The sequence below is a fragment of the Ochlerotatus camptorhynchus genome, unplaced genomic scaffold, assembly GCF_037179485.1.
Source record: "Ochlerotatus camptorhynchus isolate MF236.1 unplaced genomic scaffold, CSIRO-AGI_Acam_v1.1 ptg000409l, whole genome shotgun sequence".
Classification (NCBI taxonomy): Eukaryota; Metazoa; Arthropoda; class Insecta; order Diptera; family Culicidae; genus Ochlerotatus; species Ochlerotatus camptorhynchus.
This window is the reverse complement of record NW_027040895.1, coordinates 22,066-45,550: the sequence shown is the minus strand read 5'-3', so window position 1 is coordinate 45,550 and position 23,485 is coordinate 22,066. Positions and strand designations below refer to the sequence as shown.

General features: G+C 40.4%; 1 protein-coding gene across 6 annotated transcripts in view; it reads right to left on the bottom strand.

The window, feature by feature from the left end:
* Fmr1 (synaptic functional regulator FMR1) overlaps window positions 1-23,000 on the bottom strand; it is a 44,836-nt gene extending 21,836 nt beyond the window's left edge. For 3 of the 6 annotated variants that reach the window (XM_065233688.1, XM_065233689.1, XM_065233690.1), the window contains exons 1-7: window positions 22,794-22,999; window positions 4,285-4,337; window positions 4,056-4,203; window positions 3,833-3,996; window positions 3,579-3,759; window positions 3,445-3,515; window positions 3,043-3,099 (exon numbers count right to left, since the gene is read on the bottom strand). In XM_065233688.1, coding sequence (XP_065089760.1) covers window positions 3,043-3,099; window positions 3,445-3,515; window positions 3,579-3,759; window positions 3,833-3,996; window positions 4,056-4,203; window positions 4,285-4,337; window positions 22,794-22,844 — 725 coding nt within the window. In that variant the 5' untranslated portion in view covers window positions 22,845-22,999. Of the gene's footprint in view, window positions 1-3,042; window positions 3,100-3,444; window positions 3,516-3,578; window positions 3,760-3,832; window positions 3,997-4,055; window positions 4,204-4,284; window positions 4,338-22,793 lie in introns of all 6 variants that reach the window. The other 3 variants (XM_065233691.1, XM_065233692.1, XM_065233687.1) reach the window with 2 other exon arrangements.
* Between the last annotated feature and the right edge of the window lie 485 nt (window positions 23,001-23,485).

Here is a 23,485-nt window from a genome sequence, read left to right as displayed (position 1 = left end):
GTGTGATGTTTCCGGCTAGACCGATACCGACCCCGGCCCGAGAGCGAGATCCGTCCGTGTATCGGTGAGTGTGCGTGGGGTATTGTTCCCCTAACATTTCAGCTACAGCCCAATTCATGGCCACGGAATTGTGCCCGGCTTTGAACCTGCCCTTAATCCTGCTTTCGATTTTCGGTAATGGTGTTTGCCAGCATTTGTCTCCATGCCAGTGGACCCTGGCCACTGGGGGGGAGATCTTCGTTGGCAACCGTGCGGAGGAGTCTGTTCTCCTCGTCGAGGAGGAAGATCCCTTGATTTCCGGATGTCTTCGGGATGAAAGCAGCGGCTTTGGTTGCGATAGCTGCGGTTATACGGAAGCGGAAAGGCAGGATGCCTGCGTCGATGCATGCAGCGTCAGCGGGCGTGGATGGCAGCAGGCCAGAGACAATCCAGACGTAGGTATTGTAGACTGGTGCTAACGTAGCTAAAAGATTATCCGTTGCGATGCAGGTCAACTCGTATAGAAGGCGACTGTCGATAATTGCACTCGCTACGTGAAAACGGATGCTGCGGTTGTTCGATCTATTCTGTCGTAAATGGTCCGGATGAGATTCACTCGGCTGCGGCAATTTTTCTTGACTGCACTGAAATGCTGTTCAAAGATGAGTAATCGGTCAACGAGAACTTCCAGAACTCGGACGGTCTTCTTCGGCGGTATAGACTGGTCGTCGATTTTGATCGGTGGTCCGCTAATAAAATTGCTTTTAAAGACTGATAATTCAAAGCCTACTGAGTGGGCCCACCTGGCGACGGCGGAGACTGCCACTTGGGCTCTCATCCTTGTACGTATTGGCGTGGGTCCGGTGGTGACGATGAGGATGTCGTCGGCGTAGATGGACACAAATATGTTCTTCGGTAGTTGACGGAAGACTCCGTTCATCGCCACGAGGAACAGGGCAACGGCGATAACCGATCCTTGTGGGACACCCATTTCCTCGGGAAAAGCCGGGATTTGGTGTTGCCGACTGCGACTCGGAATGAGCGGTTGGACAAGAAGTTCTGGATGAATTGAACGATGGGTCCGTTAAGACCCCAGTCGATTAGTTGCTTAGAGCCTTCGATATGTCGAGCGATACTATCTCGGTGTGCAGACCACTGTCGTAGGAGTTCTTGAGAACTTCCCCTAGGGTTGCGAAATAGGTGGACGTTCCGAAACCTTGTCGGAAAGCGTGCTGTCGATGACCAAAACAATTTCCAGCTTCGAGGTGTTGCTTCAGTCCTCGATTGACCATACGCTCTGGGACTTTGGCCATGCAACATGTTAGCGCTATTGGACGGTGGCAGAGCAGTAACAGAGAGATCCTACTAAAAGTGGCCAGCCACCGTAAACAGTAGATTATTCTACGGGATCGAACAACTGTGCCTTTCCAACGACTCTCTAACCACGCGACTAGCCCCAACGTATAACTAGGCAATCCTTCAACACCCGCTGAATCGTCATGCGTTGAACTCGGTGTACTGCCGTTTCAATACCAAGTCGCCGAAACGCTGAGGTGCAGAACGTCCAGCTACCTAGAAAAGACCACCGGGAACCACGAGGTATTTCTCCTCAGGGAGAGAAACAGAGCTCTCGGAAACTTGGTCCATCAGGAGCTCCGACCCATATCCAGGGTACACTGGAACGGAGCCAGAGGATGTGCAGAGCCAACAATACGCGCTGACCACGCTAGGAACCAAAACAGGAACTATAATGAACTTATGAACTTTTGATTTATTTCCTGAAACGAACCAGCTTAAGACTGAAAATCTCTTGAATGTTAATCGATCAACCGATCAAAGATAATTCTGAACAGAAACTCCAAGGCAAGATCGACAATAATTTCAAAGGAATTTAATTCCGATGATAACTCATTGCTGAAATACAAGCTAGTTTTAACTTCAAACTAGCTTGAAATTCAGCAAAGAGCTATCCTCCAACTTTGACAGAACTTTGAAGACAGTTTCAAGGGAATTCCTCGGAGACTGCTTAATATTTTGGATGGACTAGAGCAATCCAAGGAGGAGCATTCAAAGAGAATTTTGGGCTAATTTCCAATGAATTGTAGAGAAAGTTTCAAGCGAAATCCGAGCGAATTCCAAGGAGGGTTTCCCAAAAATAAAAAATAAAGAATTTCAAGAGATTAGCTCAAGAGTATTTTGAGAAGAGTTTCAAGGGAATTCTGATGTGAATTCCAACGTAATGCTGGGACAATACTTATTTAACGTTATTTAAACTGCGGAACATTGGACATAGAAAAAACTTTTGATATAAAAAATGGCATTCTCACTGGAATCAGACTTTTTTTTCAAGATTTTGGACTTGACAAATTGAAGAAACTGTAGGACATTGCTAATTTGCTTAGATCTCAGATAAAAATAGCGAAACTATCGGATTAAGAATTGTTATCGACAGAATTCGATTAATAAAGATCGGAGATAAACTAGCCCATGGCTAAAAATCTCCTAAATAAAGTTAAAAAAACAGTTTACTAAAGACATAAGAACGCATATTTTAAGTTTCTTAACAAATTCTAGGTTGTTTTCGATTCCCGGGTCATTTCCGGCCCACCCTCTGAAATGATTGATCCCATTATTGAAGAAGAAAAAAAACACATAACGTAAATAGTGAACGAGTGACGAGTCTCAACAATGTTGCAAAACCAAAACTGTTGCCTTCTATCTACTCCTTAATGATTTTTGAATAAATCAAAATCTAATTTTGATAAATTTCCAGAATTTTTCGTGTGGTTACCTCAACTCCTTTGTCCAGCTTCAGACCCTTTCTAGAAAACCGTTCTTGTCCTTACTACAGCAGCAAACAAAACGCAAAACTAACGAAATCAACAAACAGAAAATCTACCTACTCCGGATCCACATAGATAAAAGCTTGCACAAAAGAGATTAACCAACTAAGTACACTTCTACTTATTTGAGCAACAGGGTTTCAGAGTTAGTATATGAGGAGGGGGGGTGGCAAAAAAATGGTGCTTGGTTCGATGTTTGCTTTTCAGTGTGTAGGATTACCTCTCGTTCATTGATTGTCCAATAAAAGCGGAAATTCTCTGATTGTTAGTAAAATTTCTGGAAATGAAACAAGACGAAGAAAGAAGAAAAAAACAGAGAGCTCGATATTTGGGTTCGTTTGCTATTTTTGGTTTGTTTTAGGAAAAGAAAGTATCTAATGGCGTGGTGGATGGTGGTGTTTGAAATGGGATTTGGATTCGATTCATCACAACTGTTTGCCAAACAAAATGCGGGCTTACTAGCACTGCTGGGACGACGACTGATTGTTAGAGCAAGCAGAATGATGGATGATGATTTGATGATTCGATTTTACAACGGTGTTTGGGGAAATGGTTTTTGTCTTAAAACTCCGATTGAGTCCGAAAAAGAGTGAAAATATGGTGCCAATGGACCGAGACTTACCCTCCGGAATTCTGTAGCTTCGTCGATTCTAGTTGTCTGGCAGCTTCTTCGGTTCGTTTCAATAGCATCACCTGCAACAGAACGAAAGTAGTTTTGGTAACTTTTGGAATCTTCCCACCCTTAGAGACACGCACCTTTTGGCTCAAATTCCGGAAACACATCTCCTGGATCATGTTCGCCCTCCGCTGGGTGGTCTCGCTTCGCGATATCACCAACAGCGTGCCCCGTTCCGGGATGTACCTACACTCGGCGGCACCGATCGCCTTCTGAAACTCCCGATGCACGCCGTCGATTTTGGCACTGCTCAACAAAGCACTGAAGACAATTAAGGATGATCGAAATGAGGAAAAGATGGGGGGTGGGGAACAATGCCAATAAGAATACTCACTACTCCCGGATGTCCTCCGGCACTTCGATCTCGAACCGGAAGAAGGTCTTTTCGTTGATCGGCGGGTTGGTATTCTTCGCTCGCAGTCGATCGGCCGAAACGATTTCCGTGTAGCTGTTGTCCCAGCCGAGGTATTCCACCACGAAGAAGTCGCCCTTCATCATCTGCAAAATGGAATGCGTTAAAATCCGGCGGTAACATTGGGGCAACATGGCAAGCGAACCTTGATGACCGCTCGCCACCAGCCGCATGCTTCGTTCTCGTTGGACCGGGAGTACACCTCGACCTCCATGTGCTCGCAGAATGTGGTCGGGGTATCGGTTGGAGGTAGACGGACTTGACTGAACAGGAACTTGGACTCCTCCTGCCAGCTGAGAATGAATGGAATAAGAGTCGAACGATGGATCCAGTCAGTTAATTCGCTTTGCTTCGTTAGGATATGGGGGACTTACTCATTTTCAAATGCAACTAGGACTCCATCTTCGAACACATCCGTGACAACTCCCTGTGGGGAAAAAAACAATGATGAAATTAAAGATAAATTCAATGAATTATGACGAAACGCAAGTTCAGTGCTGGTATAAAAAATCAAATGCGAGGAATATAGGAAGACGGCATAACAACAGCCAAACTCGGTTTCAATACTCGAGCGGTAAGGCAGCGAATGTGTGGGTGGCAATGGTGAGAACACCAGCGGAGGTACCGGATATCGATCTGTTGCTGATGTTGAGGAAACGGGCCATCCGGCCTAGATTCAACGGAACCTTCTCAGAAAACTCAGCGCTAGCTGGCGTTGCTAAATTGCTGATCATCTCACCATTTACGTTGCAACTCTGACAGAATTAGCGTGACCGCCCTGCTTCCAGGTGCCATCTTTTCGACAAATTTCCAGGCCAGGCATCTTCCTTCGAATCGAGGACAGTCGAAGACCACGTGCTCCGATGATTCCTCCACATTTCCACATTCCGGACAGTAAGGTGACCTTGCGTGTTTGAACCTATGTAGGTACTGTCTGAAGCAACCATGACCAGATAGGAATTGCGTCAGGTGGAAGTTTACCTCTCCGTGCTCGAGAGAATCGGTATCAGCCTGTGTGTCCATCTAACGTTCTCCGCCGTGTCCCATTCCTGCTGCCACTTGGCTATCGACTCCGCTCTCACCATTTTCCGTACTCTTTCTCCTTCCGCATGCAGCACTCTCTGTCCGATAGGGATCACCCCCCAGCAATAGCGCATACTCAATACTGCTTCCGACGAGATGGATATGTACGCACTCACGACTCGCATGACCATGAGCTGGAACGAGGTTATGACGTGTTTCTGCCCACTGCACCGCATTGTAGCTACAGACCAATAGTTTTGTGGTGGGCTATCTGCAGCTTCGCTCCTTCCATCCAGTTTCCAATCCCGTCGATCGCCTTCGGTCGCCAACATTTCCACTTCTTCCAGCGTCGCGCGTAACGTCAAGACGACGACGTCCGCAAAGCCAACGATTTCGACTCCTTTGGGCAGCTTCACAATTAGCACGCCGTTGCACATCCCATTCCAGAGCGTTGGACCAAGAATGGAACCTTGTGGAACACCCGCCGTGATCCTAATCGATTTCTATCGCGCGTCTGTCTCGAAGACCAGCTGAATGCGTTCTTAACGTCTATCGTTATCACAACGCAATACCGATTCTCTCTGCGCTTCTGTTTGGACGATTTCTCGGCTCTATCGAACACTGTTCGAATTGCATCCACCGCTGATCTCCCTCTTTCCGGAATCCGAACTGCATCTTCGACAATCCATGCTCCCTCTTCGTACATTTCATCAGTCTGTTAAGGATAATCCTTTCCAAGGCAGAGTGTATCCAGCAGGCTGAATTACCCGGCGGTTTTCCTGGCTTCAGCAGCAACACTAGCTTCTGTATCTGTCTGGGAAGTGAACCTCGTCCAGGCATTTCTGCAGCACCATCCTGAACATGTCCGGTAACGCCTGGATCGCCACTTTCAACGCCACGTTGAGGATTCCATCCAGCCTAGAGCGCTGATTGAACAAGCGAGCGAAGCGGTTGCGTGACGTCTTTTGCTGCTGAAAAACTTTTCGCGTACATTTTGTTCTCAAGTGATTGGAGTTTTTTGGCTGTGTTATTGTGGATGTAAGGTGGGCAAAATATGGTTGTTTATATTTTCGCTCTTCCGCCCATTTCAAATGTTAGTCTAGAAATCATATCTAGTTATTGGAATCGGCTGGAGCAGGGCTGGCAGCGGTTAGTACCCAAGAAAATAGTGACTTAGTGATCAAATGGTGTTAAGAAAGTGACTTATGGTCAACCAGAAAGTGACAGTGTTTTTGGGATTTTAACCGTCATTTATTCCTGGTTAAATTAAATCGATTTCTTCTTTAATGTAGTCATACTCAAAAAATTAATCACATAGGGGAAATGGATGTAATGTTGGCTCAAATGCCCCTAATTTGGGCCCATACATAAATTCAGCAGTCGACTAAATTTTCAATAGAGACCAAACATATCCATTAGTACCGTCTCAATGACGCGTTCATCTAGATAAAATCGATTGGAAGTCGATTTGGATAAAAATTCACTGCCGCTATGGCACCATAGCGCAAAAGAAAAGGGGAAACTCTTGATTCCCCTTCTGATGAAATTAATTTGAGCAATCAATTTGATTTGCTCACGGATGATGAGAATGATCCATCATCCAGGAAAAATTCTAGTAAACTTTCCCGGCTTAATGCCAAGAAGGAAAAGATTCCCCCTATTGTGATAACCACTTCCGATTTCCATGCTCTTCGCATGGAACTTTTGAACTTCGTGAAAGTTAAATTTTCACTACAAATTGGACGTCGGGGTGAATGCCGTGTATTGGCTGAAACCTTGGACGGATTTAAATGTCTTCTCAAGTATCTTACTGAGAAGCAGCACAAATTTTTTACTTACGACACCAAAACTGAACGTGTGTTCAAGGTTGTCATGAAAGGACTGCCCAGTGGTGAATCCCTGGATCAGATAAAAGATGAACTGGCAAAATTACTTGGAGTTGTGCCACTCCAAGTAATCAAAATGAAAATGAAATCCCGTCCAGGCGATTCGCGCAACGGGATTTCTAATGATTTTTATTTAGTTCACTTCAAGTCTAAATTTCCAAAACCTCACCCAGTGCCGTAAGTGCCAGGGATGGGGTCACGGAACTAAAAATTGCTACATGCCAGCTAAATGCATGAATAGTGGTGATTCCTCTCACGCAAAGGACGACTGTCTTGTGAAGAAAAATCCTAAGAAATTTAAATGTTCAAATTGTGGTGAAAACCACAAATCCAATTTTTGGGAATGTAAGACTCACAAAGCGATCCTACAATCTCGTTCTATGTGACAGGTAGGAAACGCTCCACGTTTCCGACCAGGTACAAATTCCTCTGCTGTTAACAACGGTCAGCGAGGAACAAATTCTACATTCGTACCCGTTAGTACGAATATCACCCCTGCTTCAAATTCTTCATCTATACCTACTCCCCTCGCTGCTAACAATGTTCAGCGAGTAAATGGAGATACCTATGCTGCTATTGCAGCGGGTAGACATCAAAATACTAGCTGATATGCTTAAATCTAACTCCATGTTTGATGCTATTCAAACTGGAGTAAAATTTGCGAACAATATCGTCTTGACTTAGGAAATTCAGGAAAATATTTTAAATTGGAATGCTCGATCTCTTAAAGATAATGAAGACGAGCTATTTAACTTTTTGAGAGTTCATAACGTGCATATTTCCGTTATAACTGAAACGTTCCTTAAACCTGACCATAAGGTTAAGAGGGACGCAAATTATTTCATTTATAGTAATGATCGTCTTGATGAACCCTGTGGTGGCGTTGCCATCATTGTTCATAGACGAATCAAACATAAAATTTTTTCTTCATTTGAAACCAAAGTTTTTGAAACTTTGGGAGTTTCTGTTGAAACAAAATTTGGGCAACTTACGTTTATAGCTGCCTATTTGCCATTCCAATGCGTAGGCCAGCAAAAGAATTTTCTCAAGGGTGACCTTCAGAAACTTACCCGTCCTAGGTCTAAATTCTTCATTATTGGTGATTTTAATGCAAAACACCGCTTATGGAATAATGCTCAAAGAAATTCCAAAGGTAATATTCTGTTTGATGATTGTTCTGCAGCTTATTACACTATTCAATATCCAAACAGCCCAACATGCTTTTCTTCTGCAAGAAATCCCTCAACTATTGATTTGGTCTTAACTGATTCATGTCAACTTTGTAGCCAATTGGTTACCCATGCTGACTTCGGTTCTGATCACCTTCCAGTAACTTTTGAAATATCCCAAGAAATAATTTGTAATCCCAACAGCTCTACTTTCAATTACCATAGAGCTGATTGGGAGCAACATCGAACATTTATGGAATATAACTTTGATCCAAACATTCCTTTGCAAACCAAAGATGCTCTTGAATCTCTGATTAGATCTATAGTTGAAGCAAGAGCTGCCTCAGTACCAAAATGCGAGGTTAAATTTGATTCAATGATAATAGACGACGATCTTCAACTCTTGATCCGTCTTAAAAATGTCCGTAGGAGACAATATCAAAGAACACACGATCCTGCCATGAAAGTCATCTGGCAGGATTTGCAAAAACAAATTAAAAAGCGTTTCTCTGCCCTGAGGAACAAAACTTTTGAAAATAATGTTTCTTAATTAGAGCCGAGTTCCAAACCCTTTTGGAAGCTCACACAAATTTTGAAAAAAAAACCTCAAAAGCCTATTCTAGCGCTTAAAGAAGGTGGTAAAATTTCGATCACAAATTTGGAAAAAGCTCAGAAACTTGCTAAGCAATTCGAGAGTTCCCATAATTTCAGTTTGGGTCTTACTAGTCCTATTGAGAATCAGGTTGCTCGGGATTATCTGAATATTTTCTCTCGGGAAAATATTTTCGATCATTCCTGGGGAACTGATTGGAAAAAATAAGATCTATAACTAAAAAGTTTCATAATATGAAAGCTCCAGGTGATGATGGAATTTTCTATATCGTCATCAAAAAACTCCCAGAGAGTACCTTGTTTTTCTTGGTAAAATTAGTTAACTGATGTTTCCATTTGGCATACTTTCCTGATAAAAAAGGAAAAATGCATAAGTTGTTCCAATTTTGAAGCCGGATAAAAATCCAGCTGAAACTTCTAGCTACAGTCCAATAAGTTTGCTTTCTTCAACAAGTAAACTTTTTGAAAAGATAATTAAAACTCATTTTTTGCAGATGAACAGTTTGGATTTCGCCATGGGCATTCAACTACTCATCAACTCTTAAGAGTTACCAATTTAATTCGTTCAAACAAATCGGAAGGCCACTCAACTGGAGTTGCTCTTCTAGACATAGAAAAAGCATTCGACAGTGTTTGGCATGAAGGTTTGATTGCTAAATTGAAAAAGTTTAATTTTCCACTTTATATTATGAAATTAGTTCAAAATTATTTAACTGACAGAACTCTGCAGGTGAATTATCAAAATTCCAAATCTAATCGACTACCTGTTAGAGCAGGAGTTCCTCAGGGTAGCATTCTTGGGCCTATATTGTATAACATTTTCACTTCGGACCTCCCTGATTTGCCTCAGGGCTGCCACAAATCTTTGTTCGCTGATGACACAGGCATTTCCGCTAAAGGAAGAAATCTTCGTGTTATTTGCTGTAGAGAAGTTTAAATAATTTCTCTTCTTATTTACAAAAATGGAAGATTTCTCCGAAAGCTTCCAAAACTTAGGCACGCCAACACAAACCAACATATCCATCGAGTAAGGGTTGTCTTCCCCTACTCGATGGTAATGTCTATATGTCAGAGAGAGTCATGACTTTCGAGTCATGACTTCATCGAGAGAAGTCATTGTTTACAAAAGCTGTTACGCTCTAATTCCAGCTCTATCTAGATATTAGTCGTAAAAAGTGACTTTAGTGATTAAATTTTGAGAAATAGTGACTTTAGTGAGTTTTTACTGAAAAAAGTGACATTTTAGTGACTGACTGGAAAATAGTGACCAAGCCACTAAAAGGTGACCTGCTACCAACCTTGTGCTTTGGATATTCTCCATGGGTAGGGATACCATCCGTCCTGATTAAACAAAAAATGTGCTGATTTTAAGGTCGTTTGTGAGCGTCCTGAATTATTTTTCAAATTTTAAAATTTGTCCTGATTTTCTTGTTTGCCCCACAATAATTTTATATTTTAAATTATTCAACATGTTGCTTTAGAGAATAAATCGATTGATTTAAAGAAAATGAATTTCTCGGGTAAAAACTCATTCATTTTTGACTAAAATTTGATGAGCGTGTACAGTGTGACAGTTCTCTTTGATTGTTTACAATTCTAGATAGAGCTGGAATTAGGGCGTAACAGCTTTTGTAAACAATGACTTCTGATGAGGATTTCTCGAAAGCCATGGCTCTCCCTAGCAACTCGACATCACCATCGAGTAGGGGAAGACTACCCCTACTCGATGGATATGTTGGTTTGTGTAGGCGTGCCTTGAATTCCTAGAAATCCACGAGAGGAGTCATTGTTTACAAAGGCTGTTACGCCCTAATTCCAGCTCTATCTAGAATTAATTATATGATTTGAGTAGTAGCTATACTGAAGATCCGAGAGATGTCGCCCCTCCAGTGGTAGGAAAGTCATTTTTGCAGTATGGAGAATATCAGAAAATCCACGATTTGTGACTAAACATGCTTTCACAGAAGGAAACAAATAAACGAGTGTTTACCTTATCACCATAGTAATGTACTCGTGCAATTTTTGTGCATCTAAAACTGCCCATAAAGTGGATAATGAATAAAAACTGAAAATTTCCATGCATTTTCAAATGGTTTCCTACCATTCCCATATATTCGAAGTGACTGGCCCTCTGGATGTGGATGATGTCAAAAACAACAAAACATGATTAATTTGAGACCGCTTCTGCTAATACACTGAACGAAAACATCCGCAATACTTCGACCGATTATTGCATTGCTCAAGCCTTTTAAGGCTCTGAACCATTTGGTGGATTATTTTAACTTTTGGTTAAAATTTGACAGATGGAAAGTTATCGATTAACCCTGCTATCAGAGCGTGGTTACTTCTGACAGACAAGAAGTTAAATTTTGACAACTGTGGCTGAGTTTTTCTCGAAAACCGGTCGATCGACAGCACAGGGATTTCGAACATAGAAAATAACTTTCGAAATGTCAATTTTAACCATGAGTTAAATGTAACTCGGCAAATGGTTCACAGCGTAACAATATGCTTTCGAATGATTGAATTCGTCATCAGCTGATGAGCATCCATATGACTGTCATTCAAAAACAGGATGATATTTATTTGAAAATTGGTTGTACATCATACAGCGCTCAGAGGACAACAATTTAAGGGGGTATTCCCAATCTTTTGCCTTTATTCGGCCTGTTTTTCAATTAATTTTTTTTCAAGGAAAATGAATAGTAATGCGCCTAACTCTTTGGGATTCTTGTTTATTGAACATTAAAGTTTACAAATAAATTTTTTTCGACATGAAAAAAGACATTATTGACGTCACAAAATGGCGGCAAACAGACCCCTGTTCGCCGCAAACGCCTGGACGGGCGAAGACTTTTCTCTGGAACGGCTTCATCTGAAACAGATTTCGTGATGAAATTAATAATCTGATAAGATTCTCTGGAGCTTCTCCCGTTGGCAGCAAAAAATCTTGCAAATTAACAAAATGGCGGCCATATGAAAAAACAGGCGATTTTTAGCCCGCTTTTTTGCAACTTTAAGGTGCTTCAAACAATGTTAAATGTTAATATTTTTGGCTGAAAGTGGGAGAAGCTCCAAAGAATTTAATAAGGAACATAATGCGCAAAGATTCAAGTCAATATCTCTTATAGTTTCTGAGAAAAATCTTCGCCCGATAAAAAAAATGTGGTTTCGAGAAAAACGCGTTTAAAGTTTTGACTTTAGTTAAAACCATTTGGGGGTTCTTACCATTAGTCAGCTATGCCTGGACACCGAATTCGCTGATCGGAAAACGGCTTGGGGGGATGAAAGTATATAGTCTAAAGTACAAAAAAACGTGAAAAAAAAAATTTGATTTTTTGAAAAAAAAGATCGGGAATACCCCCTTAAGAATAGGATGTCTTGTGAATGCTTTAAATTGGATTTATAATTCGATTGAATAGACAATCTTCGGTTTCCACGCTTTACCTCCGCCATCTCTGCTAGCGATGACTATGTTTGTAGCTCGTCTGTCAGCTCAGATCAGCAAATAACGTTCAGTAGAATTATTTACATTATCATTTTGGATGATTTTCGTTATGGGGCTCAACCAATACCATATGTATTTCAATTTGGGATGACAAGCATTCTACAGAGAGCATTACATATTTCATCTGAGGTCCGCTCGCTTCTCGTATCAATGTTCATCCTGTATTCGGGAGAAGCATAATCTGATTGCAAAACAACTGTCAAAACAGCTATCATTCGAAAAAGCGAATTCTATGTTTCGATTTGAATGTTCTGAGCAGTGCTGATAAAAATCATTTCTTCTACACTCAACTTAACTGAAAATGAAGACAACCTTAACAGGCATGAATTTGAATTTTGACATAACAACATTCTCCAAGTCAAGGCAACCTCTGAGTATCGAAGTCAACATTATTGTTTTTCTTTATTCGTGACTGCACGGTTAGAAAAAAGTACCCAAAAGTAAGTTCTTTTCACTCATCTCGGCACTATAGTGCAGGAACCCAAAAGTAGGTAAAGCGGGTCAAAGTAGTTTTCATTTACTTGTGTGCAATTCGTATGGAATTTTCCACTAGCTTTCAACGCAAAAGTTAGTTGTACCCAAAAGTAGGTAAATATGATTATACTCAACGTTGCGTTCCCACACTTTACTACCCCTGTTGGGTGGTTTTGCTCCTTCGTTTTTGACAACATTAGAAGGAGAAAAGGAGACAAACTAGTCAAAAGTAGGTGAAAGTGAACTGGCCGTTGGGTAATTTTTTCTTACCGTGTGGAAGTTCATTATCGCTTGTGTTTTTGTCAATATTAATATTCGCCTTCATCTAGGTGGGGATGATTTTGAGGATCAAATGAAAAAATTATTATTTTCGATTTGCACAAATATAGTGCTGAGAAACGTGTCGTGTTGGTTTTTACCCACAAATCGATGGCAAATTATTGCCTCCTGCTGAATTGATGATAATATCGAGGATTTAGACTCTGTGGTCGAAAAATATTCAAAATAATCATTATGCCGAAAATGATTTTGACTATTTTTCTTTTGAGGATCCAGTGGCGTTTCCTTAACCTCAATCTACCTGTGCACCAACTTTCAAAACATAAACAATCATCAAAATATTGCTTGCAATGGATAGATATCGAATAAACTAGAAGATTAAGTGTATTTTTTAACCGATTCGAGTATGAATATGTCATTAAATCTGGTTTTGAAAGTTGGTGCACAGGTAAAAAGTGAGGTTACGGGACGCCACTGTGAGGATCACTTCTGATTTTGACAATTTGGGGTTGGATAATCAAGCAGTGGTGAATATCAACAAACGCGTATTCGTTGATGTATAATGAACTCATTATTTTGTTCATTTCGCTCGTAGGTAACAGCGAAGATTGTAAATACAAACGACCGGTCCAACCGGTGGAAACTAACTTTTTTTTAATTGGCTTACTACTTGACTAGCATATTGGTCCCAAGCAAATCGATTAACGTACCCCATTCTAGTCTAAATTCAAGTACTACACTATGTTTGTTTTGATTCGCTATGAAAGTTTGACAGTTAAAATTAGGGGCACGTGGATTTTTCTATGTTTCGAAGGGTGCATCGATTAACTTGGAACCGAAGAGAGTACCAGAGCTGAGCCAAAAAGTTGAGCACGTTTCTTCTGGACCTTCTGGTCTTAGAGTTACGTCTATGGTTATTCTTTGCTTGCGATGGTAAATGATAAAAACAGACACTAGGTCTGAGGTTTCATTCGAACTGAGGATGATGTTTTGGTACAGTGTAACGGTGTAGATTCTGAGATTTAATTCGTTAAGTTCGTGTGCCGGGATAAAAAATGTCCAAACGGAAGTGCCATTTAACCGATGAACTACGCCGGCTAAATGTTGTGTATGATTCGTACGTGTCAGTGGTCAACAGCGGTACATATTTCCATTATATAGGAATAATATACTCAAATAGATCATAAACCTCCTCAGGTAAATCGGATTTGGAAAAGCATATCCAAACACCCAAACATTATCAAACTGATGGCATCGAGTTCGAAGTCCATGCTGAAAAGTCTACTCCAGCGGCACCGAAAATTTGGGCAGCAGAAGAAGCTCTTGCATTTCACTCGGTAATGCATCACAATGCTGCGCTCGTACTAAGGCAGAAACCATCATCGCTGGAGTTCTTTCGCCGCACTCAATCGACGTTACTTTGAAGAAACTCTCCTGAGCTTCTTTCGTTAGTGTAAGTACAGACGGGAGCAACCACAGAAACATAAAACTATTCCCTATCTTCCATTCAAAGTGTTTTTATGTTACTTCATACGCGAAGTTTGCGATTTTCAGAGTTGGTTGGAAATGCTATCTAACATGAAGCTTTAGTGTGATAGTTTATTAGCTAGAGAACGATCTTAGAAGAGGGTAGGTGGATAGTTCCGTTAGAGTACAGCAGTATGAAAATTGAATAGAAGTTGAAAATGAGCGAATGCGACAGAAGAGGAGCAACACAATATTTGGGAAATGCTGTCGGCAACGTGGGGCTTTAGGTAGTGATGAAGCGTCGCTAGAACTATTCCACAGCCGCAGACAGTAATGAGCAAAGGCGGGCGCACACTTTTTGCCTGTAGATTTGAAGACATACACAGGAGTCGCGGTTTTTTTTACACGTTTTTTTTTACGCAGTTTTTTTTCACGCGGATTTCGGAATTTAGGCGGTTTTTTTTTACGCGGATTTTGGTTTTTTTTACGCGGATTTCAGAATTTACGAGGTTTATCGTTATACACTAGAGTCGCTTTTTACGCGTTTTTTTTTACACGTTTTTTTTACGCGACGCGGATTGCGGAATTTACGCGTTTTTTTTTACGCGTATTCCGGAATTTACGCGGTTTTTTTTTTACGCGGGACGTATCACCCGCGTAAAAAGCGACTCCAGTGTACTTCAAATCTCCGCGTACATCGTACGGGTTAGGCAAAAGGTGTGCGTTTGAATTTGTAGATAGCACTTCCAACCAACCCCTATTCCCTATATCGTTGTGCAGTACTTTGATGCAGCGAAAGGTGGCATTCGAGTAAGGATTTTTGATTTCTATAAAGTTTCTAATGAGAAAGCTGCAACGATCACTGACATAATTGATCATGAGTTCAAAAAGCACAATAGCTTTCAGTGGAGACAACACTACCGTGGACCCCCGGTAATTTGACCGTTTTTAATCTGAACACCTTTTAGTTTGATCCCCGCCAGAGCGTAAAATTATTGACTGCTTAGGCTGAGAGTGAAAGCACTGCACTAATCAATTCATTGCCCTGTTCAAACCGTTGGTACCAAACGAAGACGAGGCAATGAAAGAGCCAACAAAAAAACATTCAGTCACTCACGAACAGGCGACTCACACCGGTTACCTTCGCTCACACAGCATGTAATTCTAGATAGAGCTGGAATTAGGGCGTAACAACCTTTGTAAACAATGACTTCTATCTGTGTTTTCTAGGAACTCAAGGCACACCCACGCAAGCCAACATAACCGTCGGGAAGGGGAAGTCTTCCCCTACCCGTAGGTTTTGTCGATTTGTCATCAAAAGAAGTCACAAAGTTGTAAACAAACAAAAGCTGTTACGCCCTAATTCCAGCTCTATCTAGAATTGAGGCATTTTCCATAGACAATGTACGCTCAGTCATTCAAAACAAGGATTGGGTACCATACCATCACGGAAGAATAAACGTGCTGACTTAGTGCTCGGTTGTGAGTGACTCGTTTACTTCTCAATCATTTAGACTCTCACGAGGCAGTGAATGATGAGGCAGATGGCAGTTCATATTCATATGAAAATGTCTCATTGAACCCGACTGTTTTGCGCACTGATCCCCGCTAATCAGCACGCCGTAACAAAGTAAGAAATGCCCACGTCATTCAGTACATCGAATGAAGAAAAGCGTATCATTCAGATTAACGGGGGTCTACGGTAGTACGAATTTTGGTGGCGTTAACCGACGAGGAAAGGAGAACATCTTCCACTTGCTGAAACAGACATTCAATTCCAACCTTATTTATGTAGGATGCCCTGTTCACGTTCTACACAACGCGCTTCACCAATGAGCTTTTGACATGGACTCGATTGTCGTGAAAATGTACTACTTTTCGATCTACACTGTGAGAACAGCTGAGGCGTTGAAATCGTATTTTTTGTCGCAAGACCAGCCACCAAAAATCCGCGACAAATGTTTCACGATTAATTGAGTGAATGCTACTAGCTAATGTTTTTTGGGAGGGAGCAAAACACCGCAGCAGAGGTACTGCGAACATATTGATGAAGTGCGTGATTCTCTTGAGGAGAGATTTGAAGCTAAATTCATATCTCAATCAACTATGTCAAAGCTCAGAAGGGAAGGTGGGGACCGTTTGGAATTCGATGCTGCTACTCAGGAAGTCTACAGAACAACTACACAGTATTTGGAGAAGTGGACGGAATTTCTTTCTGATCTCATTTGATCTGCATTACATATTTCACAATGCTTAATATTCGATTGATTCCAGGTGTTCCAGAGGCTTGATTTCCAAAATCCAACGATCAAGTATGAAGACGTTGAGAAAACTGTTCAATTCCTCAAGGATAAATTTGTCTGCATCGACTAGAATCTGATTTTTGATCAGTTCGTCAATCTCAAGAAGTGCTTGAGCTCGGTAGAGCCGGAATATTACCGATTGCAATAAGAAGTTGTGTGATTTTTTAATAGCAATCCAAATATCGCTGGCTACTTAGAAATTTTGATGATTACTCAGTACTTTTTGTCGAAACCAGGACACAACGCAAACTATGAGCGCATTGTTTATTTGATTGGATCACAGTGGAGTGATGAGAGGAATCGTCTAACAGTAGAACCGGTTTGGCATCTAACAACTGTCGGGCCTCCCTTTTCTCAGCTGGCTGGATTTGATTCCCGGTCCGGTCTAGGAATTTTTCGGTATGGAAAATTTCTCGACTTCCCTGGGCATAGAGTATGATTGTACGTGCCACATAATTATACTAATGCAAATGGTATAGGCATCGAGAGCTCTCAAATAATAACTGTGGAAGTAATATGCAATAAGCTTGAATGCGAAGAAGTAGAGCTGTTAAATTTAATTTGAATATTTTACTTGTGTCGATTTTTTCAAGTATTTACTTTTGCCTGGTAACTTACCATCTCATACCATAAATCTCTTAAAAAGGTTCTTGCTAAAAATTTCAAAATGTCCTGATTTTGAACCTTCTACAGATGGTATCCCTATCCATAGGTGAAATTGGGGTAAAATGTGCACATGACGGGAAAAATGCGCTACCTAGATACTAGAGAAATTACTACCAATCTTTGAATTTTTAATTAAATGTACTATGCGAATATCTTTGAATTTGAATGAAAGTCAGATGAAATTAAAAATTAAAAATTAATAAATCTCTGAACACTGTCAAGACAAACTACAGTCAAGCTCTCCACAACTGGATGTTCACTAACTCGTTATCGATTTATACAACCATAGTAAAATAAATTTCATGATTGCGATGATGATTTCCTATGCAGGGCTGGTAGCGATCACTGCTTTCAAAAATAGTGATTTTAGTGACCATATTGAAGAAAAAAGTGACCAAATAGTAACTTATAGTTGTTAAAATAGTGACTAAAAAGTGACCTAAGAGAAGAAAAGTAGTCGTAGTAGTAGTCGAAAATTCCAAGGATCTTCATAAAGTTTGTGGTAGAAAACGAATCCAGAGCATAAATCCTTGGAATTTGTATTAAAATACTAAAAAGAGTTTGCCAAACAAATTATGAGAAGAAATCAAAGGAATTTGTGAGGAGAAATGCCAATGAATTCTTAGGAGACTTTCAATACAAGTAGAATGCCAAGAGAAGGAGTAAGATTCAAAAAGAAATCGGAAATGAATTCAATGAATATTTGGAGAACCTTTCCAAAGGGTTCATATTGTGGAGAATTTCAATGTATCTTTCGACGAAAACAAAAAAAATCGAAAAATAGCTTCATCGAAATTTTGAGGAACATTTCAATGGAAATCTCCGTTGAATATGGAATGGACTATTCAGAGGTCCTCAGAATTACTTGAAAGTTCCCAATTTTTTCTTGAATTTAATTAAACTGCCTTGAAGTTCTTTTGTAGTTTGAGAAACTAGCCTGATGCTCACAATACTTCTCATCAAATTCTCAAACTTCCCTTAACTTTTTAGGAATTCCTAAAGTTTCCCCAATTTTTCTAACGATCATGGATCTCCTCTAAAGGTTTAACTATTCGCTGAAGTTCTCTAAACTTCTTTAAAATTTATGTGACTTCTTTAATGTTAACGGAACTGCTCTGAGGTTCTCTGTTCTTTTCTGAAATTCTCAAAAATTCTCTAAGGTTTTGGCAGTTCTCATGCAGCTTGCTGTACTGCGCTGAATTTGATTGAACGGTCCTAAAAATCTGAAAATCTGGGAACTGCTTTAAATCTCCCACTAATAAGATTCTTCCAATTTTTGGATGCTCCCGAATTTTGGTAATGTTCATAAAAAAGTGTGCGGATCTCTTCTTAAGCTTGATAGATTTCTAAGAAGTTCTCGAAATGTTTCTGAAGACCACTGTCCTTCTGTAAAGTTTTCGAAGTTTTTCTAAATTTCTGGAACTTTTGTGCTCCCGCAATTTTCATGGAATTAGAACGATAATTAATATAGTTCTATGAATTTCACTCATTTATTAAAATATCGACACTAATTTAAAACTTCTTCAATAGCCTAGACTGTCCTGGTGTTATTAAAACTGCCTAAACGATTACTGAATTTCTTTAAAGTTCTCTAGCCTGCCCTGAATTTATCAGACGTTTTTGGATTAATCATACAATTCTATGGAACTCCTTGTAAGTCGCTGCATATTTTCTTAAGTTAATGGGATTAATCTGAAGCTACCTGATCGTCCTCGAAGTACTCGAAACTAGAAACTGAATATCATGAAACTATGAAAAAACACCTAAATTTATTAGAAGTTCTCTGAAATTTCTTGAAGATATCGCTGCTTGCTAAAAGTTCTCAAATTTTTCTTTAATTAATGGAACTTTGTTGATGTTTTCTTTTCAACTTAGGTAATTTTTTGCATTTTTTAAGTTCTTCTTCACCTTTAAAATACCCTCACGTTTTCCGAACGTTCCAGAAATTCTCTCGGAGCTTTGCTAAAGTTTTCGGAAATTCCCTGAGTTTCTCGAAACTAAATTATTTGAACTGATTCTCTGATCTTTCTTGATAAGCTCGATGCTCCCCCGAAAGCTCTCAATTCTATTGAAGATCTCGGTTCTGATCGGCAAAAAATTGAATTCCCGTAAACACCTTTAAATTTCCCTGAAATTCTGTGGACTTCTGTGAATTTCCTGACATATTCCTGAAGTTTTCATAAATTTTCTGAAGGTCTCTGTACTTCCCGGAAATTGTCGGAACATCTTAAGGGTTCTCGTTTTTTTTTCAGCACATCATGGAACTATGCTGAATTTGTATAATTTACAATTATACATCATTAAACTGCTCCAAAAGTCTGGACTAAAGTTACGTTAACTGCTCTTAAGTTCTGAAATTCCCCAAAGATCTCTAGATCTAGCTTTTCTAATGTGCTTAGAACTTATTAAAAATTTGCCCAATACCCCTCAAGTTTTCTATATTCTTCAGGTTCGCTTGACACTTGTGAAGTTCTCTGACATTCTAGGAACTTCATACAAGTTCCTGAAAATTTTTGGATTCTAAAAGAACAGCTTTGAGGTTCTTAGGGCTTCCAGTAAGTTCCCCATATTTTCAGCGAGTTAACTTCCCTTATGTTCCCACAATTTATGGAACTTCACTGAAATTCTCAGCATTTCCTTTCATTCATCAGAACTTCTCAAAAGTTCCTACAATTGTTGTGAAGTTAATGGGACTGCCATGAAGATCTCTAATCATGCATAAAGTTTATTACAAACATGAAATAAATCTTCTTCTTTTTTCCATAATTCTGGCACTTTGAGAATTTTTAATATCTATAACTTGTACATGGAATACGAAACTTCAAGACATTGAATATTTTTAGATCTTGGACTTACTCAAATTAAGTAAGTTATTTGAACTTTTTGAAAGTGAGAAATTAAGTACGCGTTAAACTTCAACATTCAATGCATTTCATTGTAAAGCTGTTTCTATAAAACTGATTGCCATGTCTAAAAAACGTTTGGGTTAATTGGTGTTATTTTCGATCTACCAAAAAAACATATTTCTAACGCATTTAAAAAATAGCTTTCTTATTAGGGCCTGTTCATAAACTACGTAGACAGCTTTTTGGGATTCTTGACCCCCCCTCCCCCTGCGTAGACAATTGTCCATACAAAATTTTTTAAATTTAAATGGGCCGTGGATAATTGTCAACCCCGTACGTAGTTTATGGACAGCCCCTTACAAGCCTGGAACTTATCCGTTAAAGTTCTGGAAAAAAAAAACAGAAAAACTCAGGTAATTTTATTTAGAAAATCGAGTAGACACCCTGTAGACAGAGAAAGACGATCAAAGAAACGTCACAAAGCATCAATCTTGAAATAAATTCACGCTAAAAAAGTTGAAAATAGTGACTGATTACAAGAAAAAGTGACTTTAGTGACTTGGTCTTAAAAAAGGAGACTTTTTAGTGACTGGCTTGAAAAAAGTGACCAAGTCACTAAAAAGTGACACGCTACCAGCCCTGTCTATGGGATTGCTGTTCTATAACTCCCTTCAATATCGAGTTGTAGAGAGTTCACTGTATTTAATTGATACAAATTGAGTCATTTCCGGCCCAAAACTCAACGGGAATATTTGTTAGAAAACAGTTAAAATAAACATTATTGATTTTTGCTCTATAAGGGGCATAATACGTCGCGAGCTTTGCGGTGCGGAAAGCATAACCTCCAGGTGTGAATCTATGTAATTCAATAGTGGCAAAACACAGATAACTCCAACATGTATAGCGCCTGGAACGAATTTTGCCCCGCAGTATTGGGAAACAGACGTTTCTGTTAACCGTTCATATTTCACCAATCTAAACAACACATAATCAATGTTTACTCACAGTATCAATTGTAACACCTCGCCAATGCCCTAATCCAACATTTGTGATGACTCGGATTCATGTTGTGGATTAAATCTTGAAATCCACCCCTTCCCACAAAGCAAACAAGAAGTCATTAAATGCTAATAACCCAAAAATATATAAAATTTGAAAACAATCACCGGTGAATGCCATGGAGGAACCCTTGGATCAACTCTTTCAGATGCTATCAAATTAAGCTGTATTGACGATGAGGCAAATCGGAATAATTATCAGGAATGCTTAACCGATATTAGGTGCATATCCTTTAGGGATTTAAAATGCAATGCTATTAGAACATCAATAATTTGTTTTAATGGCATGCTTGTGGAATGCCTATCACTTTGTTTAGAACAATGGATTACAAATTCTACCTCAACCCTCAATTTCTAGTTTGTAAATGCAAATCGTGATCTCTATAAAGCTTTTAAAACCCAATTCCCCTACAAATTTTTTGAATAAAAACAACAACGATAAACTAAGAACCAAACAATAATTATTCACCTATAAATTTAGAGCAAGGTGTTGTCGCCTTTGACGAACTTTGTTTGGCCTCAAGGTGAATGTGGATTTATATTGGCTTATCCTTATCATACTCTTTTTTTCAAAGTCTTTTCATATTTCCTGCTAAGCAGATCATCTCAATTCCATTATAATTGATGATACATCTATTCCAACATTAGCAAAAAAAAATAAAATAAGCATATGGACACCAGACAAAGTGAATACCCTTGACATTTCAACCCATATTAAATTACTGGAAATAGAACTCCCTCTTCTCGGCAAAGGCAAAGAAAAACACATTCTCGACAAAACATTACACCTTTGCCTTTCCATTGCACAATTTGCGCTACGTCACTTTTCCCAGATCCCTAAAAATCTGCCATCGCTTTCACCGGAATTGCCTTCCGAGACATCCTCTCTCTCTCGCTTGGATTAGTTCCCACGAATCCAAGAATCTTTATCGAAGACTTTCCTTCTTCGGCAGCACGGCGCCCCTCCTCTTCCGGAGTGCCCCGGCACACACCTACCTACCGTAGCAGGTCGTTCTTCCCTACATGCAACCCCACCTCCGGGTACCCCCACCGCCGCCGCGCCGCCACCACCACCACCGCACACACCAACAAACACTTGACAACGTCTTGACGACGATCGAAAAAAAAAAATTATTGACAGCTCGTGGGAAGCAGGAAAAAAAAAGGATGGGCCGACGAGACGACGGCACAGCGAGAATCGACCACCACCGCCGCCACTCGGTCCCCGTAGGATCGAAACCGTCCGGCACGAGGTCCCAAAATGTTCCGCTTCGGCACACTCGCACACAGACACTTCCTGCTACTGCTCCGTCGGACAAGAGTTCATTTTCCTCATTCTTTTCTGTGGCACCACACACTTTTCTGCTGCTACTACCGCAGCAGCACACTTTTTTCTCGCCTCTTCTTTTTTCCTCCACGGCGTCCGACGGGCGCTCCGCGAACTCTTGCAGAAAAAATTTTCACTGCCCCGCAAAATGTCACTTTTCGGGCCGAATCGAGTGTCCCACGGTCGCACTTAATCGTTCCTCACTAAACCACTATCCGGCGCACCGGAAGTGCCCAAATTCATCGGTACTTTTCACAATATTCACCTTATAGTTGGCTCCGTTTTCGCCGCATACTTCCACAAAGAGTTCGTCCATTTTGGATTTCTGAATATTCTTTGCTCTTCTCCCCACTGACACTGCTGCTGCTGCTGCTCAGCACTCGGATCTACACTACTGACACCACACGCAAAACTCGCTCGCTGGCTGCTTCACTGTTCGCGGCTGCCTGCACTGGCTCAGGCTCGGCTGCTGCTGCTGCTGCTGCTGCTGTCTTTTTGCTTTTTTTTCTTCGCACGGTGCTTTTTTTCTTCGTTCCGTGAACCGCAAAACGTCGCGGCACACGAATGGATGCAAAACGGAGAGAGAAGAAAATGATGTTTCACGGTTGTCAAAAACTGACAGCAGTACCCGGTGCTGGAAATCCGCATCAAGATCACGGACAGTAAAGTCCGTAGAAGCCGGAATGAGCATTTCGGCAATTGTTGATCTGCACAGTAAACAAAAATGCCTATTTATTTCACTCTTGGAGTCTAAAAAATAAACAATCCTTTAGGATTATCAGCATTACATCTCGCCAAAAGTCATTTTGTGTGTTAGAAGTTAGAACTTAGAAACGTTGAATGTATCTGTATGCTGACTGCCCGCATAAACGCGAACCATATCTTGACCTTACCGAAAACGGTTAAAAATTGTTTATAATCCCTGCTAAACTTTATCTGAAATGGTTATGGAACTTT